This window comes from Humulus lupulus, chromosome 4, assembly GCF_963169125.1.
Source record: "Humulus lupulus chromosome 4, drHumLupu1.1, whole genome shotgun sequence".
Classification (NCBI taxonomy): domain Eukaryota; kingdom Viridiplantae; phylum Streptophyta; class Magnoliopsida; order Rosales; family Cannabaceae; genus Humulus; species Humulus lupulus.
This window is the reverse complement of record NC_084796.1, coordinates 245,277,777-245,298,302: the sequence shown is the minus strand read 5'-3', so window position 1 is coordinate 245,298,302 and position 20,526 is coordinate 245,277,777. Positions and strand designations below refer to the sequence as shown.

Sequence of the window (20,526 nt, the reverse complement as noted above, 5' to 3'; positions counted from 1 at the left end):
ATCAACAAAATCAATTTAAATTACCTCAATCTATTTTACTTTTCCTCCTTGAAAATCTTCAAATATCCAAGTATCATGTATATTGATAATAATTTATAATTAAAGTTGACTTAGTCAGTGGACTTGGGTTGCCTACTAGATGACCTTGGGCTATGTTGGGCCTAAAACACAATAAATCACTATAACTTCTAAAACTAAGTTTGTGAAATTATTATGCAAAAATACCACAATAATCTCATATATACATAAATACTGATAATAAATAGCATTTTCGAACACTTAATTAATAGAGAAATGCTAAGGGGCACCACTGGTGCCCAACACCACAAGAAGGTAGCATACCGATATTGGTGCAATTCAATATTGGATCCTACTCATTTGAATTTAATAAGTATTATGAAGTATCACTAACCAACCATAGGATGCCACCTTAAATGGTGTTGGGCACCTTACGGTGCCAAATAGCAACACTCTAATTCATAATCATCAATAAAACTTTTTAAAATGGGAAATTTACATTTATAAACACAATACAGCAAGAAAGAAAAAAAATATGGTTTGGTAAATTGGGGATTATACCATTTTAATACCTATATAATAAATTAGTTAAAAACAATATCCTATGTAATCCCATAAGTTACTGAAGTTGTTTCTATTTTCACATCGATTTCTTTCGTTTAAAAGGTTTGTTTATAAGGTTTCTTTCCATTTCTTAGTAATAATAGGTGACGGTATTCGCCTAAATATAATAAATAATTTAAACTGAATAGTTGACAGAATAGAACAATTTTAGCGAACTTGCGTTTTCGTTACAAAATGCTTTCGATGTTATGTTCTATTTTAAGAAAGATAACACAAGACCTAAAAAAAATGAATGGCCATGAAAAATACCCAATCATAGCATTCAACATTTTTCTATCAAGCTTTACCGAAAAGCTACTTTACACATACATACAATCCAAGAAATCATATGAAGCAATAGACAAAAACTCAGCAGCAAAACTCCCTAATTTGTAATAAAAAAAAACAAATTATGCTTCTAATTAGGCATATTATATTAATCACTTGAATCCTAAAATTTGAAAAGTCTACAAATGAATTTGCTAACCCTTGTAGATAATATTAACCAGGGTATGATTCCTACCTGCAAAATGCATAAGAAGATTAGTTGTTAAGTAAATGCACAAAGGATAAACAGATATAGGTGACTGAATGTGTGAGTAGTGCGAGTTCATTTGCCCATAAATATATCTTATCGATATAATGTAAAGATATTTATATAGTTAATAGTTTAGAAATTGCCATTTTAAGCTAACTCAAGTAGTCATTGGGAGAGTGTGTTATCTGGGCTTCAAATCCAAAACAGGATTAAGGGATACTTTTTTCTTTTCTTTTTGTTTTTTGAAAAAAAAAAAAAAAAGTCTAGAACTTGGCGTATGGTTATTAAATTAGTAAGGAACAGTAACACAATACAGAAAAGTAACAAATAAATCTATAAACCAAAGGTTAGATTTTTTTCCCCAGCTTTTCCCAAATGCTAATCCAAGTATTAAAGATGATTTTATATATAAAACCAAGGGTTTCATATGTTTAGATAGGCCAAAATGAAAGTTCATAAACAGAATTCTAACTTATTACCATGACATTGTCATTCAAAATTCCTCCACCCTTCCATGATAACACCTTGCCTGCAAAGACATGGAGCATATAGCATCATCACTTGTTCAAAAATTTGTTATTTCTTTTTTAGAGATTAATCTGCTGATTCTGTTTTACTCTGTCTGCCAATCTTTTATATTTTTATTAGTACAATATATCTAAACTCTTGCTTAGCGACCTACGTATATTTTCCAAATTGCAGGGTAGTAAACAGATCACTAAGTCAATTTAAAAGCTAATGTTATCATACAAAAAATAGATATTGAAGATAAAACAAGAGCACTTCAGATTTTAAGATGAAGACTGAAGACATAAAATGCTTTACCAAAGGGTTGGACAAGCTGCTCAGATATGGTGGCCACAGGGACCCTCCAAAACCAGCATACCAGCACAAGATAAGTTAAGACCTACAATGGGGGAAATGCAATGAATTAATAGGGACATTAGTGTAGACAAAAGAAGCAAGTAAACTTTGAAAAGTGTCTTAATATTGTCAAAATTACCTTTACCGCGAAGAAGACTTTCAGATACAATTCACAAGATACTTTCAGCTCGTTTTTATGTGATTCTTGATCTAAACAACAGATGAGGTGTTAAGGAGCATGAATAGTTTGATCCAGATACCATTATGATAGTAGAAACAAAATAAAGTCAGAGAGTATAACTAAAGTCTATGCTAATAGTTGCACCAAAAAAGGAAACATATACATACACAGATATATCTATAAATATTTTTATCCGAGTTCGATTGAACCTTAAAATCTTGGAAAGCATGAAATTCTAGCGAGAGACTATTTTGGTGTACAAATATCTTTCAAATCATCAATCATGTGATTGGAATCATTCTCAACAAAAAAAATATATAAACACAATGAAAACTAAAATAAAGCAAATGAGAAGATGGGGAGTCAAGAGAAATCACAATTGTTTTGAATTAATGTCATTATATTCAAGTCATTACAAATGGATAGACATACAATTATACCCAGATCCTTCTTAAGCTTAATTACACCATTCCTAACAACTAGAATAAAAATCTAAGCGATTGTAAGACCACTAAATCTCATAACATCTTGAATTGCAACCTTCTAAGTATTAAAAATTTCATCACTAAAAGACATCATGAAAAAGATACATCGCAATGTATTTCAAAAAACGTAAGCTAAATCAATGGCTGCAACTATAGAACGAAACTCACAATTCATAAGCTCTTTCTCCTTTGCAACGGCCATTCTTCTAAGCTTGGCAGCCTGTGCAAACGTAGATGGTCTATCCACAATCAACAACACAAGAGAACACGAATTCAAATTCATAACTCCATTAATTCAACAATCAAACTCACAAACACACCCTTTGAAAACACAAAAAAAAACTCACTGCGACAAACTACTGGCTTCCTTCATAAGCTTCTTTATCTCCTCACGTAGCTGGACCTCCGTCGCAGTCTTCGATCCTTTCTGAGAAAAATCAATCCCATTTCACCATCGAATCAAGTTTTGAATATTTCAAAGAGAACACGAAACGATCAAACGAATCAATGTGTCGAATGAGAAGAAACCGAATTGACATTGTTACCTTCTTCAAGTGTTCGAGCCACCTGGAAATGAACTGGAAAGCAATTACGATGGTGAAGATTAGGGTTGCAGCCACCGAACCCCGGCGAACCTCGAGAGCTTCTTCTGATGAGTCTGCCATGGCTTTTCCTCTTTCGTATCTCGGATGCGAATGAGAATTAAGCTTTGGTTAACTTTACTAGGCTTGTTCATCGGTCGTTAAAACCAGGACCGGGTCGGGTAGTTAGTCTTTGCTGAATCGGTCCAATTCCGTTATGCAATTAATTGGATCCAACGTGGGCTTCGTTTGGGCCTCAAACACGGGCTTAGTCTAGGGCTCTTTCCAGAAATGGCCACAAATGCCCCTTTTTTCACATCACTCATAAAATTGCCCACTTTTTTATTTTTCCTTACAAATACCTCTTTTTATAGTAAAATTCCCAAATTATCCTTTTATGAATAGTTTAATTGTTTCAAACTCTCACACTTAGATTTTTTTTTTTTTTTCAAATTTCTCAATTCCATATACTCTCATAGTCTCTTAATATCTCAAATAAATATAAGAGGAAATTAAATTTTATATGAGAATTGTAGTAGTGTGCAAAAAATGGTTTTTTTTTAAAAAAAAAATTAATCTATGGCTTTTTTTTTAAGAATTTTCACTTTTATGGGTTTATTTTTCTATATTTTTGTATAAAAGTTAGTTTATGCCATACTTTTACTCTTTATCAAGTTTTATTAATTTGGAAATGTATGTTTGTAATTTGATTATTATTTTTTTTAGCTTATTTGTTTTTTTTATATTATTTTTATATAACTAATTTTATATTAAATTGTTCTTTGGTTGTTTTGTATTTTTTAATATAAATTGTGTTTATTTATTATTTATTATTTATAAACATTTGTTTTTTTTAGATTGTATGTTTCTTTTTTCAAATTCTAGGTAAGGTAACCAGTTACTTGATTGATATTTGACAGTTATGTAAAAAAAATTCTAAAGCTAGGTTAAATAACATGTTCCAGGAGGGGTAACTAGTTACCCTAAGAGGAATATCATTCTGTCGTAAGAGGGGTAATCAGTTACCACAAGAGGGGTGACGGGTTACTCATATTAAATATGAAAAGAAACATAAAATTTGAAGGAAAAAGAGGAAAAACACTTCATTAAAAAATGAAAAAGAAGTAACTATGATTTTAGTAACATAGGTAACCAGTTACCATAAAGAACCCAAAAATATACACACATCAGAACGTGAAGGTAACTTGTTACCCCAAAAAATATACACACAAAGAATGGGAAGGTAACCAGTTACTCCTAGAAATATACACACAATGAACGGGAAGATAATCAATTACCACGAACTTGGAGATACAAAAAAATAAAAAATAGATCTACTCCATTTCTCTCTCTCTCCCATCTTCTTCTCTTCCCCCATCAAGAACCCTAGCCGCCGCCTACCTCTCATTGCCGACCCTCCATTCCGACCACCTCCTTGCATCACCTCGAAAATAGAAAAAAAAATCAAATCTGAAAAAAAAAAAAAAATCTGAAAATGGTTGGCAGTCGCGGCTAGGACTCGCCTGGGTAGCTTTCGAGTTCTTGGTTCTCGGCTTGGAGTGTTGGGTTCGGGGTCAGGTTGTAGAGGGGTGGCGATGGATCTTAAGATCGACGACGGAGATGGAGATGGAGATGAGGAGGGTGGTTCACGTCTAGGTGTGAGTTATCGTGGGGATGGGCTCAGAGTTACGCCACAGAGGAGGTGCAAATTCACACCTGGGTTCGGATGGTGGGGCTCGGGCGGAGCTAGGGTCTCGAACGGAGGGTCGCCAATGCTGGATGGGGTCACGATTGGGGTCGTTGGAGCTGGAGGGGATGGTGCGGCTTGGTTTTGAAGAGAAGGGGTTTGTGTGGCTGGGGTTTGAGAGAGAGAATGGCGAAATGCTAATTTTACAATAGTACCCATGTGTTGGCTGATGTGTTTTAGTTTTAAATTTAGCTTCCATATTTAGTTAGTTTGTAATTATGTTTCCTATAGTTTGTTTTTTTTCTTTGATAAATTTTCCCATACAAATTAGCAAAAGTATAATCCCCATATTTTTGCATAGTGATGGCTTTATCCAAGTTTTTTAGTATTGATTTTTGCACGATTATTTGCTAATTTAATCTCTGTGGAGACGATACTTATTCTTATCACTTTATTACTTGTTGACTATGTTAGTAATTTTCAAAGAATAAAATAGTGAAAGGAAAATTAAAATAATGAGCTTATTTATATTAAATATTCGATCTTCGTTGTTAATTTAACAATGTTTGAGTTTAGTGGGGCCTCATTTCATGACGCTTTGATTTCGTATCCCTACGGATGATGTTCATTGAACTCATAACATGGTTAAATTTTGTAAGGATAGATGGTGATAGAAAAAACTCTTATAGATTGAATATAATTTCATTTGGAGATTTTAAGAATTATAAAGGCGCTTATAAAAATACCAGCTCAAAGTTTTATATAGAATTATTAGACTTCTCCATATTGGGTTTTTAATAATAATAGATTTTTTTCCACTATTTTTTCCATGTCGTTTACATCAAACCTAGATGTTGACCACCACTCACTAAAATAATACACTCGCTAGCCACCATAAAAGCCCATCCTCTAACGAGCTTTTTGCCAAAAGCTATCATATGGTGGCTCATGCGCCGGTCAAAGTCGTCAGATTCATGACTTTGATTGTATTTTCCGACCAACCTGACCACTTCATAGCTGGAGGTGGTAGGATTGGAACAGCATTTAAAGATGCACAAAATCCAACTGTTCATTCCATATATATCATCCCCATTTTTCAATGAGTTCGTTATCCTGTAAAAGTAGCTTTTTAGTTACAGTTCTATTAATTTTTTATCGACACCAGAGAAGATTTAAATGGCTCAGTTTATGCTATAATTTTGTTACTTTATAATTGATTAACCAATAATTAATAATAATTCAAACCTAAATTCCATGATTTACCGAAAAGTATAATTTATTTTACAAGAACCTTAAAAGCTATTATAGAAACCTATTAGTAACTATTTGATAAAACTTAAATAAAACATAACGGATAGCAAATTTATCCACACTTTTTACTATGGCAATTTCATTAATGTTTTATACCGATACAAGTTTTACCTTCGAGTCTTTTTGTCATTTTTTATACTTGATTTTATTTATAAAAAACAAGTATTTTTTTTTAAACAGGGGTTGAAAACCATTAATATATCGCCCACTTAGAAACTACAAATCATTGCAGGAAGAGAAAAGATCTTGATGCAACTAAAGATAATGAAAAAAACAAATTAATAACATATGAACTACAAAAATATGCAGTTGAAATAATAGAGGTACCACGTGAAATGAGATTTAAGGCAAAGGCAAGGGAGGTTTCCAATCAGAAAATTTGACCAAATCCCTATTTGTAAAAGTTCCATTGTGCAGCCAAAACGTTTCAGCTGAGTGATGAAACTGCCTGATTTTCCTTTGAAGTTCCCACAAAATTGCTTGCATGGCTGAACATGGAGACGATTCTGGAGCATAAACCCACAAACACTTGACTTTTCTACCACGGCTCAGTATACTCTCTATATCTTCATCTGCACCAACCCATAAACTAAAAAATTACATACAAGAAAAGAATAGAGAAGAAAATTGAGCTGCGAGTGTGTTGGAGTGTAGGATGTGACCTGGAATTGACTCCAGGTACTCCAAGAGCTCTGGCCCTATTCGGTTCGATGGCCATTTGATTGATATTTGGCTGTAGTCGATTACATTTTGAAACGGCAATTCTATTTGATCTGATAATATCACTGGGACACATTCCTGAACATCATAAACATGTCAGTTTCATGAGCTTGGCTCATCCTATTTTGTGGGTGGGAGAGAGAAAGAGAGCCGACCACAAAAAATGACTCGTAAAAGCGAAGAGTCCAGGACGATTCCCCACGTGGAGCAAGGCAGAACTTGGCATTGCGGAGGTGCTCGAAATATTCTGCTCTTCCTAGTTTTTCTGGGCCACTAAACTTCAACTCTGGAGATTCCAACTGTTCATAACATCAATAAGGGTGTTTTGGGACATCTAGTAATGAAAACATGTTTTTTTGAAGTAAAATAAATAAATGAAAAGTTGCAATCCAATCATTGAAGCAGATAATTCCCAACCAAAAAAAAAAAAATTGGAAAAACATGGTAATCAGTTAAAATCTGATGCTGAACAGTTTATCTGGCAAAATTAGAAATAGAATGAAGTTACTAAATAATAGAGGATGTGTTACCTAAATCCTTGCTAAACTTGACAAACATTTTTGCCAGAACATAACATAGTAAAAGTTTGAAATTCAGAATTCAGCACCAAGCGATTCAATATATGGCCATATGAAGTTGTAAATTGGTGTTCAAGCACAATCTTTTATTCATTTTGTTTAAATGATTTCAGATAGTATGAAATGCAAATATATGTATGTCTGTAACATTAACTTCCAATTATTCATGCAAAAAGAACAGCTTGTAAAAAACAAAGGATATCTTAAGCAAAATTGAGAGTGCAGATTAAAAAAGATAGGATTATGACTACAGGGAACTTAAGTTTTCAACTTAAGTTCACAATTTCACATTTAACATTGTAATTGAAGACAATGAATTCCATAACCAAGAAAATTTCATTCAAACTAAGTCTCAGAAGAATATGTACCTTGTCTGGAAATTGTTTTGAGAGCTCTATTAACTTCAAACGACCAACCTTTCCTTGCGCACGACCTAGATAATTTGCAAGGTATTTCCGCTTTGATAGAGGCAATGGATGAACAACCCTAGCCTTATTTGTAGTCATTGAATCGTCAACGTTACCAGGAATGATTATATCTTTCCAAGTATTAAAGGCACTTGTATCTTTCTTATCAGTTCGATCCCCCTGCACTATCACATAAATTGACAATGTCATACATCAAATTAAATTCTTGCAGGAAAATGGAGATACAATTCTACTTAGCCGGTAGACAGAGTTTGATAAGTCAGAAGCCATGGAAGTACTTTCTCTCATATTAGGTCTCCTTTCTTTCTTCTTTCCATTTAAAACGATAATCTCAGCAAAGATTTACCAACTGAACAAGTAATGTCATCATACAAAAAAGTACTACTACTTAAAACTTTAACTTCACTTGCTTTTAACTTAATTTACAGGTATAGTACATATGTGTTAGACTCAAATCAACATCAGTCCTACTCAGTGGGTACAGGTGTTAGTAATAACCGTCTCTCACATGCAGTATATTACCAGAGTTAACAGTGCCTTGAGGAGGGTTTTAGTCAACTGAGTGAATTATTCCATTCAAGTTAAATGTAACAATAAGTGAGAATTATTCTAATAATACAGTACCTCAGGGGTGAGAATTATGGATCGATTTATATATATCTCCCAAGACTTAAATAAGTGAGCTCCAGCACCACTGCAAAAGGGTGAAAAAGAAAACATAAGTATCCAGCTGAAATATTTGCAAAATCATTCATAAAAATATATAAATTAAAAAATAGGCTCCTGAATTGATTTGGCTCCTAAATGTTGTATAAAATTGAGTATTCTAATTTGTTTTGATTTATGAAAAGTGATTAACTACAGTGTTGTTGGAAGTATTTGAATTCCTCAACTAGCCTTTCAATTTCTCTTTTCCTTTTTAACACTCATTTGATAAAAGAATCATGCAAGCAAAAATTCACATTTCCAATCAAACTCGTAAACAAACACAAGTATTTATAACCATTATTTTCAGCCCTTGGACTACTTCTACTATCCTTTAACACCTATTGTATTGTGTAAGACACAATTCAAGTATCCAATCCAATCATAAGAACAAACATGGATTTGCAAAATGTACACTTACCAATCAAAATTACTTCATGAAAATCCTGATTATTAGACATAAATCCTATCTCCTAGAGAAACTATCAAATAAAAAACAAAAAAGGAGTACAATTATGCAGCCAGATAAAATATTTGTACCTTGGAAAAACAAATATGTGATTACAGCCACCAGATAGCCTGAAATAAGGCAGCTGACTTAAGACCTGCAAATAAAAATGATAACAAGAGTTTAGCTTGCCCTTTTGCAGTTTTCTCAATAAACTAAGAAACAAAACTACATAAAACGACATTGCAAAGAACCAAAGCCGGTGACAAAATTTAACAATGTAGAAATTTTAAGCAACAAATTGAAGAACTGACCTTCACATAAGTCTCAGTAATCTCTTTATCCTTAAGACCGCCCATCATACGAACACATTTCACATAAGCTGGCACAAAGAACAGATCAGCTTCCTCCTTCTTCCTTGTCCGAAATCTTGATTGCAAAAGTAGCTTATGTATTTTAACCTACAAAAAAATCAAGAAATCAACAAATTGTTCCCTTGGGTGTGGAGGATTCATAGCCAAATATGTCCCAAGAAAAGTTACTAATCCAAAGTTTTATAATTTCAATTATATTTTTATCTTTCTAACAGTTTCAGTTGCATCTGCAAAAGTCCTGTACCTCTATACTACGAACCGTAGAATCACATACACTAAATTAGCCTTCAAAAAGATAATAAACTCAGGCTACTTAGCTTCAATTTGTAAATGACAAAATTATGTAAGAATCGAACTCTCTCTTGAAAACTTCCCTTACCATTTCTCTGCAACCAAACGCTATTGCTGAATTTTCCATAATATACTAATATTCACTCTCCTCATTTGTTGTGACCCAAAATTAACCTTAAAATCAATTAAACCCTAAGTTTCAGTTTCCACTAAAATCAGCTATTTAATATTTAAACTCTCACTTCCTTCTTTTCTGAGCATTTTCTCAGTAACCGAACAACTTCCACTCAAATCTATAATCAAAGATCCAAAACTCTACAACTTCAATTCATTTCGCTCTAATTTCACATGAATCAAATTATCAAACAGAGAACAGATATATTGAATCAAACCTGAGTTCCCCACTGGCCTTTCAAGCAATCCTTGGGCGTGATTCTTCCATCGCGGCCATACATGAGGGCCTTCAAGCCGTCGACCTCGTCCTCATCGTAGACGTAGATTTTGAGGTCGAGGTGAGGCCCGTAGCCGCGCTGAGGCCATGAGAGATCTCCGCCGTCGGTGAGAAGCGGAGGTCTGCCATATGTACGGAGGAGATCGGGCGAGATGCTAGTAGCGGTAGAAGCGCGGGGACGGTCGAAGAGCCTGGTGAAGAAGAAGGTGAAGACCACTAGGAGGAGTGCTCCGATCTGGTGCGTGCGTGTGCATGAGAAGTGTTGGTGCGCGCCCAATGCTCGACCTTTGCTGCTCATGCTTCTCATTCGGAGTGTGAGAGACAGCTCACAGCTCAGTCGGTTTCTGATTGAAAATGAAGAAGACGAAGATGGAAACTCATATCAGAACGACGCCGTTTTCTTGAAAAATAAATAAATTATTAATAATAATAATTGTTTATTTTTTTTTTACCGAAGTGCTCGTCCAATCTAAACTTTTTTTAAGCTTAAAGAAGAGAAAATTGTCGTTTTCAAATAGCTTGTCGTTTGTAAGAGAATGTGTCGTTTTTCAATAAAAGTGTCGTTTTCAAAGACAATTATCGTTTTTAAATGAATAGTATTAATTTCTATGGGTCAGTTAGTTTTTCTTGGTGGTTTATTTATTAATGATTTTCTGTTTCTATATTTGGATATAAGTGGAGTTTTTGTTTGCATAAATGTTTTATAATTTCTTTTCATATATTATAGAATATATTGGTATTTGTTGTGTAGGTTAGAGCATTTCCAGATGCAAGTTTATGATGCATTGATAAAAATTATAATGCATTGTTAAAATATATTACATTTCAAAGAAAAACTTATATAATAGTATACTAAAATTGTTCAAATTTCATACATACTAAAAGTTAATCTAAATTTAAATCATCAACAAATATTTACTTTTTTGTTTTATTTTTGCTATTATTTATTATTTTATTATATTTTTTGATATTTTATTTATTGTTGTCATTAAATGTTCTTTTTTTATTTATTTTTTTGTTATTATTTTTATTTTATTATTAATTTTGGTATTTTGTTTATTATTAGCATTAAATTTAGAAATTTTTTACTTATTTTTACTTCAATTGTATTGAAGCACAAGTTGTGCTCTACATGTCATTTATTAACTTTTTGTTTTAAATTTATCACAATTTTTGGTTGTGTTTGGTAAAATTTTTGATTTTAAATTTTTTAAACTCAAAAATAAAATGCGTTTGATAACCATTTTTGTTTTCTGTTTTTTTTAAAATAAAAATAAAAATGTGTTTGGTAACTTTTATTTTTATTTTTTGTTTAAAAAAATAAAAAATAAAAAATAAAAAATAAAAAACATAAAACATGTTTGGTAAATATTTTTTATTTTTTTATTTTCTAAACTAAAAAATAAAAAATATTTTTTGTGATCACTATTTATTATTTTAAAATAAAAAATAATATAATTATAGTAAAAAAAGATCATATTAATAATATTCAAATAATCTCAAATTTCAAAACTTAATATCTATCCACGAAATAACACAAAATCAAGAAAGTTTACATAGTAAAATAAAGATCATATTTCCAAGATTGCTTGGTGAAGGTTGTGGTATTCTTATTTTCCTTTAAGACTTTTTCTTCCATAAGTTCAATGAAAATTTCTTCATGCTTTTGAATCTAAACAGAAGCCTCATCGGTATTCTCAATAATAAGAACTTCATTATCAACACCTGCCATCTAGGTAAGACCTAAGGATTCAATAAGAATTCTAAATGCAAATACAAGACTACTCCTGAAGAAACAACCATTTCAAGAACAATAATAAAAAAACAACTCAAAGCCTCTGATAAAAAAACACAACTCCATAACATTGATAAATACAACTCAAAGCCTAAGGAATGAAACACACAAATTGCCAAACTAGATATTCATCAAAGTCAAAAGTATGAATCATATACTAAATATACAACAAAATTAACTAAACAAAAGGTCTCAAAACAATGGATCATAATTAATCCTTCAGATTAGTGGGGATTTAATCAACATAATTTATAATAATATACCTCAAAGTCACCAAGCCAAACTGTCTGAAACACTCAAAGCCACCAATCCACCAAGCCAATCAATCTGAAACAATCAATACATAAATTGGTTAATTAAATCCCATAACATTCTAATATCACATATAAAATATGTTGCTAATAGTTTTCAATACACAAATAATGTTTTACTTTCAAGACATGGTAGTTTTGAACTAATATATATATATATATATATATATATATAGATAAATCCAATCATAACATAGTTGCTGGAAAAGAAAAAAATGTATACACCAAATTGAAGGGACAATATCTAGCAAGATAAAACAAATAATCAAATTTATCCATATTTAAACTATGAAAGTAACAATGAAGTGAATATATAATATATGTACCATAAAGTAGTATATAGACCACAATACATAGGGCCTAGAAAAGTATTGGTTTCCTACATGTTCAATTTACACAAATTCAACAAACAAATGAGAAGCTACAAATATGATTCATTTTAAAAACACATTCAAATAACAGATATATAACTTAACCAAACCCTCAACTTGTTCTAGAAAAATCTTGAAAAGAATGTTCACTATCAGTTATTGATAAGATCTATTGAACAAAAAAAAAAAACGTCACCTAGAAGGAAAGTCGGCCATAATTCAACTTTTATGCAACTGTCAATAAAATGAAGCATAATCATATACAAATATTATATAGAACTAAAAGATTTCAATCCCAAGTATCAAGCTACACACGATTGAACCACATGAAGACTAGAAAACTATATTGTTCAGGTTACAAAAAAAACCCATAAATGAAAACAAGGATTTGGTAAGTAAATAAACTTAAAATCTTAAATTTATCTATGTTTAATATTTAGATTTCATCAATTACAGTTTTTTTATCTATATAAATTAAATTATAATTGCAGCACTTGTATGTGCATCAACCACTAGTATTATATAGAACTAGAAGATTTAAAGCCAAGTATCAAGCAACACACAACTGAACCACATCAAGTCTGAGAAACTATGTTGTTCTGTTACAAACAAAAATCATAAATGAAAACAAGGATTTTGTAGGTCAACTTCATAAATGAAAACAAAAGCACAACGTTTAATATATAAGAGCAAAACAACTTGATGAGCAGCTTAGCTACAGCGTTTCCCGGGTTCTTCCCCAACAAGAATTAATGAATGAGTCCTGCTTCGTCACCACTATGAATCTTTCAGGTATTTGGTCAACAAAAGGGTTTTTTTTTTCAAATGAGAAGTTTATTCTACACTACATGTTGTGAAAAATGAGATCAAAACTTTGGTATAAAAAATAATATACAAGTACAGAGGGAGTGGAGTTTTCTTTGGCTCTCAAAACACAGGCTTAAAGCAACAAAACTTGAAATGCACTCTGTTTTTTCCCTATAACTCCCATTACTCCCCATGTTATTTATATACACAGAAAAATGTCAAATCTTTGTCTTAGCTTGTTCAAATATGCCATGCATTCATACAAAGAAATTTCCATAACCATAGCATACATTATATACAAACATATATATATATATATAACAACTGTACAACAGAACTAATTTGGCTTAAAGCAACAAAACTTGAAATGCACTCTGTTTTTTCCCTATAACTCCCATTACTCCACATGTTATTTATATACACAGAAAATGTCAAATCTTTGTCTTAGCTTGTTCAAATATGCCATGCATTCATACAAATAAATTTCCATAACCATAGCATACATTATATACAAACATATATATATATATATATATAATAATCTGTACAACAGAACTAATTTGAGTCAAGCAACGTTTAGTAGCATTTGCAATAATAATTTGTTCTGTCTCAACATCTTTAGCTACTCTACCCTTCTCATTTATACCAAAATCTATAAACAAATAGTATCTGAGTGTTTGCAGTACTAATAATGGCATAAGCTATAAGATTTCAGCAATTTTCCCTCGTTCATTTTCAAATTCTAAAATTTTCACACTATAGAGATTGAACCCTAAAAAAACAAATACGTGGAACTCAAAAAGAAGAAAAACGCCAGAATTTATGCAAAACTCTAGCATTAAATAAATGACACATTACAAATTGACAAGAGATAGAGAGAAAGAGCATACAAAAATAATTATTAATAGCAGAAATATGAGAAATAGATCTTAGAGAGTGAGAAATAGATCTTAGAGACACGAGAGAGGGAGAGAAAGAGAGTGAGAAATAGATCATAGAGATAAGAGAATGAGTTGATAATCTTACCTGAAGAAATCAGAGTGGAGAGTGGAAGCTGGAGGAAGAAATCGCCATTACTAGGTCTGTTGCGTTGCTTGAGGAAGGTGAGGAAGAAGAGAACCAAATGAAAATACGTTTTAGTTTTTTTAAAAGCTTCAAAATTATGTTTTCAAAATTTAATTAATTTTGATTTTAAATTAAAAAAATAAAAAACACAATTGTATTACCGAAAGTGTTTCCTGAATATATTTTGATATTTTTAATTAAAAAAATAAAAAGTTGTTTTTTTAAAGGTTACCGAACAGGTAGATTGATGTTAAAAAAAGATTGATGACGTGTACCAATTTTGTTGGAAGCATAGCAATTTTACCCCTAAGTAACTTGAATTTATATCATTAATTAGGCAAATAAATATGCTCCGTAATTTCCTCAAGAGATAATTGCAAGGGACATCTTTGGTAGTAAAGCCAAACAAATAAACCTTAAAAACGAAACATAGTAATAAATACCCGTTATGGACCACAAGAATCACGCGCTTACTGTTCGCGCGTGGCAAAAACCACCGAACAGTCGCAGCTGTTGGAGTAAAGAAAATACGTGAACAGAGGACTCTGTATCAATGTGTATACATATATATCGACACCCTTCTGCAACCCATTAAAACGCTTCAAAATGGGCTTCTTCAGCTTCCTCTTTCTCTTTACTCTTTTCTTCATTCAACCCCGTTTCATCATTTGCAGAGCTCTTGAGTCTGAAACTGGTGAGTTTTTCTTTTCTTTTCTCACTTATAAATGCATGTGCAGCAGTTTTTCAAGATACATTCATGATTTTTGCTCACAATGGTGGTTAAAGTTTGAAGCTTTACTGTTCTTTCTCCATTTTTGTAGTTTTTCTTTCTTTAGTTTCTTTTTATAAGAGTTGTTTTGGCTCCTATTTTATCATTTGGGATCTGAAAATAGAAATCATATACTTGGATGGGTCCAAACACATTTTCCCTTTTGTCAATTTTCAAACTTTAATGTTTTTTTCTTTCTGTTTTATGCTAATTGGTTCAGTGTAGATCACCATATATCAATCCAAATTGAAACTTTACAGAAATGTTGGTTATATTAACAATTCAATGAGATGTAAAGATTTCAACCTTGATGTATTACGTTGTGACCTTTTTAATGAATTTTTCTCTGCTTCAAAGAAAAAAGAGAGAAAGAGAGAGAGATGTAAAGATTCCATATTTATTTGCTGATCTATTATGTTCTGGTTTGAACATGTTGGCAATACTAGATATTTTCTTTTGTTTTGAAGACTAAACATGTCAACTTTTTACTATGAGTCAATCAATAGACAAAGATGACCACAGCTTATTTATTTATTTATGATTTTCTAATGCTGGTTTCTTGGTATAAGACCAGTAATCTTCTTCATTTATTTTACATTCAGTGACTGTTAACTCTCTTACTCTTTATACACACATGTAAATATATAAAACAGATTAAAATAATCCTATTATGATTTTGTTTATTATAAAACATGTTCAGTTGGCATACATGTTAGTTCGAGCAAAGTTTTATATTGACCATTTGTTGTCCCATTGGGGGTCCTTTTGGATTTTGTATTGCTTGAGAAAAAAATAAAGTATTAGCTTCTTTTCTTTTTAAGTTGTAAATTGCTATAGATTATGTCAACTGTTTATTGCTTAATTAGAGGTGTAGAATCTGTCTTTTGTTTAATTCTTTGCTTTTGTATTTTTTAATGAATTAGTTTCCTTAGCGTAGCATCATTTTCATTGCTTTTTGTCTGAAAAGTATAGATTCTGTTTCCCTAATGTTTTATTTTATTTTCTTGCACAAGATTCATAGCTTCATTTTTTTTAATCAATATAATATATTTGCACTTTCTTATATCATTGGAATATATCCATGCCTTTTACTTGGGTCTTTCTCTTTCAATCATTTTGATATAAAAGATATCTATTTGTTTAATGAATACAAACTCAAGAGTTGTAGTCACTGCTCCATTTCTCCATATCTAACTGTGGATAAGATTGGTGTATCAGATGATGAGAGCCCATTTTCTTACATTGAAGGAACTGGTAAAGGACCTAAGAAGTGGGGTGAGATTGATCCACATTGGAAGATTTGTGACAAGGGAAAATTACAGTCTCCCATTGATCTTCTTGACCAAAGGGTTCAAGTTTTTCCCAATCTAGGGAAATTGAAAAGAGATTACAGACCAGCTCCAGCTACTGTCAGGAATAGGGGACATGATATTACAGTAAGCTCCAGCTATAAAAGTCTTTATTATATATATATGTGTGTGTGCGCAACAAAATATGAATATTTAAAGAAAGTTTGAATATGCAAAACCAGACATTAGAAAATTTAATGTCACTTACCCAAGAACTGTAGCTCAAATGGTCAGGCATGTGGTTTACTCTCACAAGATCTAAGGTTACAATTGCTATAATTTTCTAGTCCCCAAATATTGTAGGGTTAGGTGGGGAGTCTAGTTTTAAAAAAAAAAAGAGTTTTAAAGTCTCTTACTCTAATGTAATGACAAAACTTTAACTTCACTTGCTTTTAACTTGATTTACAGGTATAGTACATATATGTGTTAGACATCAAATCAACATTAGTCCTACTCAGTGGGTACAGGTGTTAGTAATAGCCATCTCTCACATGCAGTATATTACCAGAGTTAACAATGCCTTGAGGAGGGTTTTAGTCAACTGAGTGAATTATTCCATTTAAGTTAAATGTAACAATAAGTGAGAATTATTCTAATAATACAGTACCTCAGGGGTGAGAATTATGGATCGATTTATATATATCTCCCAAGACTTAAATAAGTGAGCTCCAGCACCACTGCAAAAGGGTGAAAAAGAAAACATAAGTATCCAGCTGAAATATTTGCAAAATCATTCATATATATATATATAAATAAAAAAAATAGGCTCCTGAATTGATTTTGCTCCTAAATGTTGTATAAAATTGAGTATTCTAATTTGTTTTGATTTATGAAAAGTGATTAACTACAGTGTTGTTGGAAGTATTTGAATTCCTCAACTAGCCTTTCAATTTCTCTTTTCCTTTTTAACACTCATTTGATAAAAGAATCATGCAAGCAAAAATTCACATTTCCAATCAAATTTGTAAACAAACACAAGTATTTATAACCATTATTTTCAGCCCTTGGACTACTTCTACTATCCTTTAACACCTATTGTATTGTGTAAGACACAATTCAAGTATCCAATCCAATCATAATAACAAACATGGATTTGCAAAATGTACACTTACCAATCAAAATTACTTCATGAAAATCCTGATTATTAGACATAAATCCTATCTCCCAGAGGAACTATCAAATAAAAAACAAAGAAGGAGCACAATTATGCAGCCAGATAAATTATTTGTACCTTGGAAAAACAAATATGTGATTACGGCCACCAGATAGCCTGAAATAAGGCAGCTGATTTAAGACCTGCAAATAAAAATGATAACAAGAGTTTAGCTTGCCCTTTTATTATTAATATTACCCTAGTTATTTTTGTGTATAGTCAAAATACTCTTTTTCTAAAATAACACAAAAACATAATCTATAAAGCTCAAAATGGCAATTTACAAAGCCTAATACCCACAAAACATGGCTGGTGACACAAGAGGGTTTTGACCTATTTTCAACCAATGAGAAAGTGCCACGTAGGCAGCCTTGGCTGAAGAAAATGCCTTGGGCCTTGACTGGGTCATTGGGTGCCTTGGGTGCATGGAGTGTTGGGCTTTCATATGCATTTGGGCCTTTGTGGAATGGTCACGTTGAAATGCTGAAGGAAATATGCATATATGCATATATGTGGGTCAAGGCTGATGGTCACGTTGAAATGAAGCAAAGGGCTAACATGGGTCAATCAAAGGTGGGTCAAAGATGGCTACTGGGATGCGTGGCGGGCTGTGGCGATGACACGTGGCAGCTGGGCAAAGAGAAGAGAGAGCTTGTTGCTGGGCTTGGGTTGAAAAATTTGGCTCCTTCACTTCAAAAATGCCATATTCCCTTTTGTTTTTCAGATTTAACTCTTTCTTTATTCTTTCTTTTTCTTTATGCCAAAATACCAATTAATTCCTACAAAATAACAATAAATTAAATCATAATCAAATATTTTCATTTATAAAATAAATCATATTAATTCTATAAAAATATTAATTAAAACTTAATTTATTTTGACTATTAAAACTAATAAATGTGTATTTTTTCACCACTAATCACACAACTACATAAAACGACATTGCAAAGAACCAAAGCCGGTGACAAAATTTAACAATGTAGAAATTTTAAGCAACAAATTGAAGAACTGACCTTCACATAAGTCTCAGTAATCTCTTTATCCTTAAGACCGACCATCATACGAACACATTTCACATAAGCTGGCACAAAGAACAGATCAGCTTCCTCCTTCTTCCTTGTCCGAAATCTCGATTGCAAAAGTAGCTTATGTATTTTAACCTACAAAAAATCAAGAAATCAACAAATTTTTCCCTTGGGTGTGGAGGATTCATAGCCAAATATGTTCCAAGAAAAGTTACTAATCCAAAGTTTTATAATTTCAATTATATTTTTATCTTTCTAACAGTTTCGTTTGTATCTGCAAAAGTCCTGAACCTTTATACTACGAACCGTAGAATCACATACACTAAATTTAGCCTTCAAAAAGATAATAAACTTAGGCTACTTAGCTTTGATTTGTAAATGCCAAAAAATTTCCTAACCATTTCTCTGCAACCAAACGCTACTGCTGAATTTTCCATAATATCTAAAATTCACTCTCCTCATTTGTTTTGACACCAAATTAACCTTCAAAATTAATTAAACCCTAAGTTTCAATTTCCACTAAAATCAGCTACCAAAGACGTAAACCCTCTCTTCCTTCTTTTCTGCGCATTTTCTCAGTAATAAAAAAACTTTCACTAAAATCTGTAATCAAAGATCCAAAACTCTTCAACTTCAATTCATTTCGCTCTAATTTCGCATGAATCAAATTATCAAACAAAGAACAGATAGATTGAATCACACCTGAGTTCCCCACTGGCCTTTCAAGCAATCCTTGGGCGTGATTCTTCCATCGCGGCCATACATGAGGGCCTTTAAGCCGTCGACCTCGTCCTCATCGTAGACGTAAATTTTGAGGTCGAGGTGAGGCCCGTAGCCGCGCTGAGGCCATGAGAGATCTCCGCCGTCGGTGAGAAGCGGAGGTCTGCCATATGTACGGAGGAGATCGGGCGAGAAGCTAGTAGCGGTAGAAGCGCGGGGACGGTCGAAGAGCTTGGTGAAGACCACTAGGAGGAGAGCTCCGATCTGGTGCGTGCGTGTGCATGAGAAGTGTTGGTGCGCGCCCAATGCCCGACCTTTGTTGCTCATGCTTCTCATTTGGAGTGTGAGAGACAGCTCGCAGCTGAGTTGGTTTCTGATTGAAAATGAACAAGACGAAGATGGAAACTCATATCAGAACGACGCCGTTTTCTTTAAAAATAAATAAATTAATAATAAAAATAATTGTTTATTTTTTTTTACCGAAGTGCTCGTCCAATCTAAACTTTTTTTAAGCTTAAGAAGAGAAAATTGTCGTTTTCAAATAATCTTGTCGTTTGTAAGAGAAGGTGTCGTTTTTCAATAAAAGTGTCGTTTTCAAAGACAATTATCGTTTTTAAATGTGTTGTATTTGTGATCCAGGTCTCATAAAAGCCAGTTCGTTATGTTAGTTATTTTTGGTCATTTAGTGCAAAATGTTAGTTTTCAGTTAGTTTCTCAAAATGTATAAATAGTTGCTTTGATTCATAAGCTGTATTACGATTGCCTTGTACAGATTGGTTCTCAGATTTTCTCTCAAGTAATAAAACATTCAATTCAGTTCATTAGCTCTCAACTCATTGTTTTTAGTTATTCGGTTCTGCTTTGTTCTTGGAGTTCTGTTTAGTCTAACACAGAAGGT

At 32.3% G+C, this 20,526-nt stretch overlaps 4 protein-coding genes across 7 annotated transcripts; 1 reads left to right on the top strand and 3 right to left on the bottom strand.

Moving 5' to 3' along the window:
• Positions 1 to 770: 770 nt before the first annotated feature.
• LOC133831527 (protein GET1) lies at positions 771 to 3,411 on the bottom strand. 2 transcript variants are annotated; one of them, XM_062261872.1, is made up of 7 exons: positions 3,235 to 3,410; positions 3,037 to 3,116; positions 2,858 to 2,928; positions 2,163 to 2,233; positions 1,985 to 2,066; positions 1,639 to 1,688; positions 771 to 1,144 (listed from the first exon to the last, which is right to left on the bottom strand). In XM_062261872.1, the coding sequence occupies exons 1-7, from the start codon at positions 3,352 to 3,354 to the stop codon at positions 1,073 to 1,075; spliced, it is 546 nt and encodes a 181-aa protein (XP_062117856.1). In that variant the 5' UTR covers positions 3,355 to 3,410; the 3' UTR covers positions 771 to 1,072. The 2 variants fall into 2 exon arrangements, with proteins under 2 accessions (XP_062117856.1, XP_062117857.1); XM_062261873.1 differs by lacking the exon at positions 1,639 to 1,688 and having other exon boundaries at positions 3,235 to 3,411.
• Positions 3,412 to 6,310: 2,899 nt separating this feature from the next.
• LOC133831524 (probable glucuronosyltransferase Os02g0520750) lies at positions 6,311 to 14,640 on the bottom strand. The gene is made up of 10 exons (XM_062261867.1): positions 14,574 to 14,640; positions 12,322 to 12,385; positions 10,205 to 10,607; positions 9,462 to 9,608; positions 9,240 to 9,304; positions 8,619 to 8,688; positions 7,935 to 8,153; positions 7,144 to 7,287; positions 6,931 to 7,066; positions 6,311 to 6,840 (listed from the first exon to the last, which is right to left on the bottom strand). Exons 3-10 carry the CDS (start codon positions 10,568 to 10,570, stop codon positions 6,611 to 6,613), a joined length of 1,377 nt encoding a protein of 458 aa, XP_062117851.1. The 5' UTR covers positions 10,571 to 10,607; positions 12,322 to 12,385; positions 14,574 to 14,640; the 3' UTR covers positions 6,311 to 6,610.
• Positions 11,750 to 20,009, bottom strand: LOC133831525 (probable glucuronosyltransferase Os01g0926700). 2 transcript variants are annotated; one of them, XM_062261869.1, is made up of 8 exons: positions 19,611 to 20,009; positions 18,897 to 19,043; positions 17,962 to 18,026; positions 17,338 to 17,407; positions 15,056 to 16,788; positions 14,574 to 14,640; positions 12,322 to 12,385; positions 11,750 to 11,995 (listed from the first exon to the last, which is right to left on the bottom strand). In XM_062261869.1, exons 1-5 carry the CDS (start codon positions 19,962 to 19,964, stop codon positions 16,786 to 16,788), a joined length of 639 nt encoding a protein of 212 aa, XP_062117853.1. In that variant the 5' UTR covers positions 19,965 to 20,009; the 3' UTR covers positions 11,750 to 11,995; positions 12,322 to 12,385; positions 14,574 to 14,640; positions 15,056 to 16,785. The 2 variants fall into 2 exon arrangements, with proteins under 2 accessions (XP_062117853.1, XP_062117852.1); XM_062261868.1 differs by having other exon boundaries at positions 15,056 to 17,407.
• On the top strand, positions 15,187 to 17,267 carry LOC133831526 (alpha carbonic anhydrase 7-like). Of its 2 annotated transcripts, XM_062261871.1 has the most exons (3): positions 15,187 to 15,306; positions 16,600 to 16,817; positions 17,139 to 17,267. In XM_062261871.1, exons 1-3 carry the CDS (start codon positions 15,219 to 15,221, stop codon positions 17,142 to 17,144), a joined length of 312 nt encoding a protein of 103 aa, XP_062117855.1. In that variant the 5' UTR covers positions 15,187 to 15,218; the 3' UTR covers positions 17,145 to 17,267. The 2 variants fall into 2 exon arrangements, with proteins under 2 accessions (XP_062117855.1, XP_062117854.1); XM_062261870.1 differs by lacking the exon at positions 17,139 to 17,267 and having other exon boundaries at positions 16,600 to 16,898.
• Positions 20,010 to 20,526: the final 517 nt, after the last annotated feature.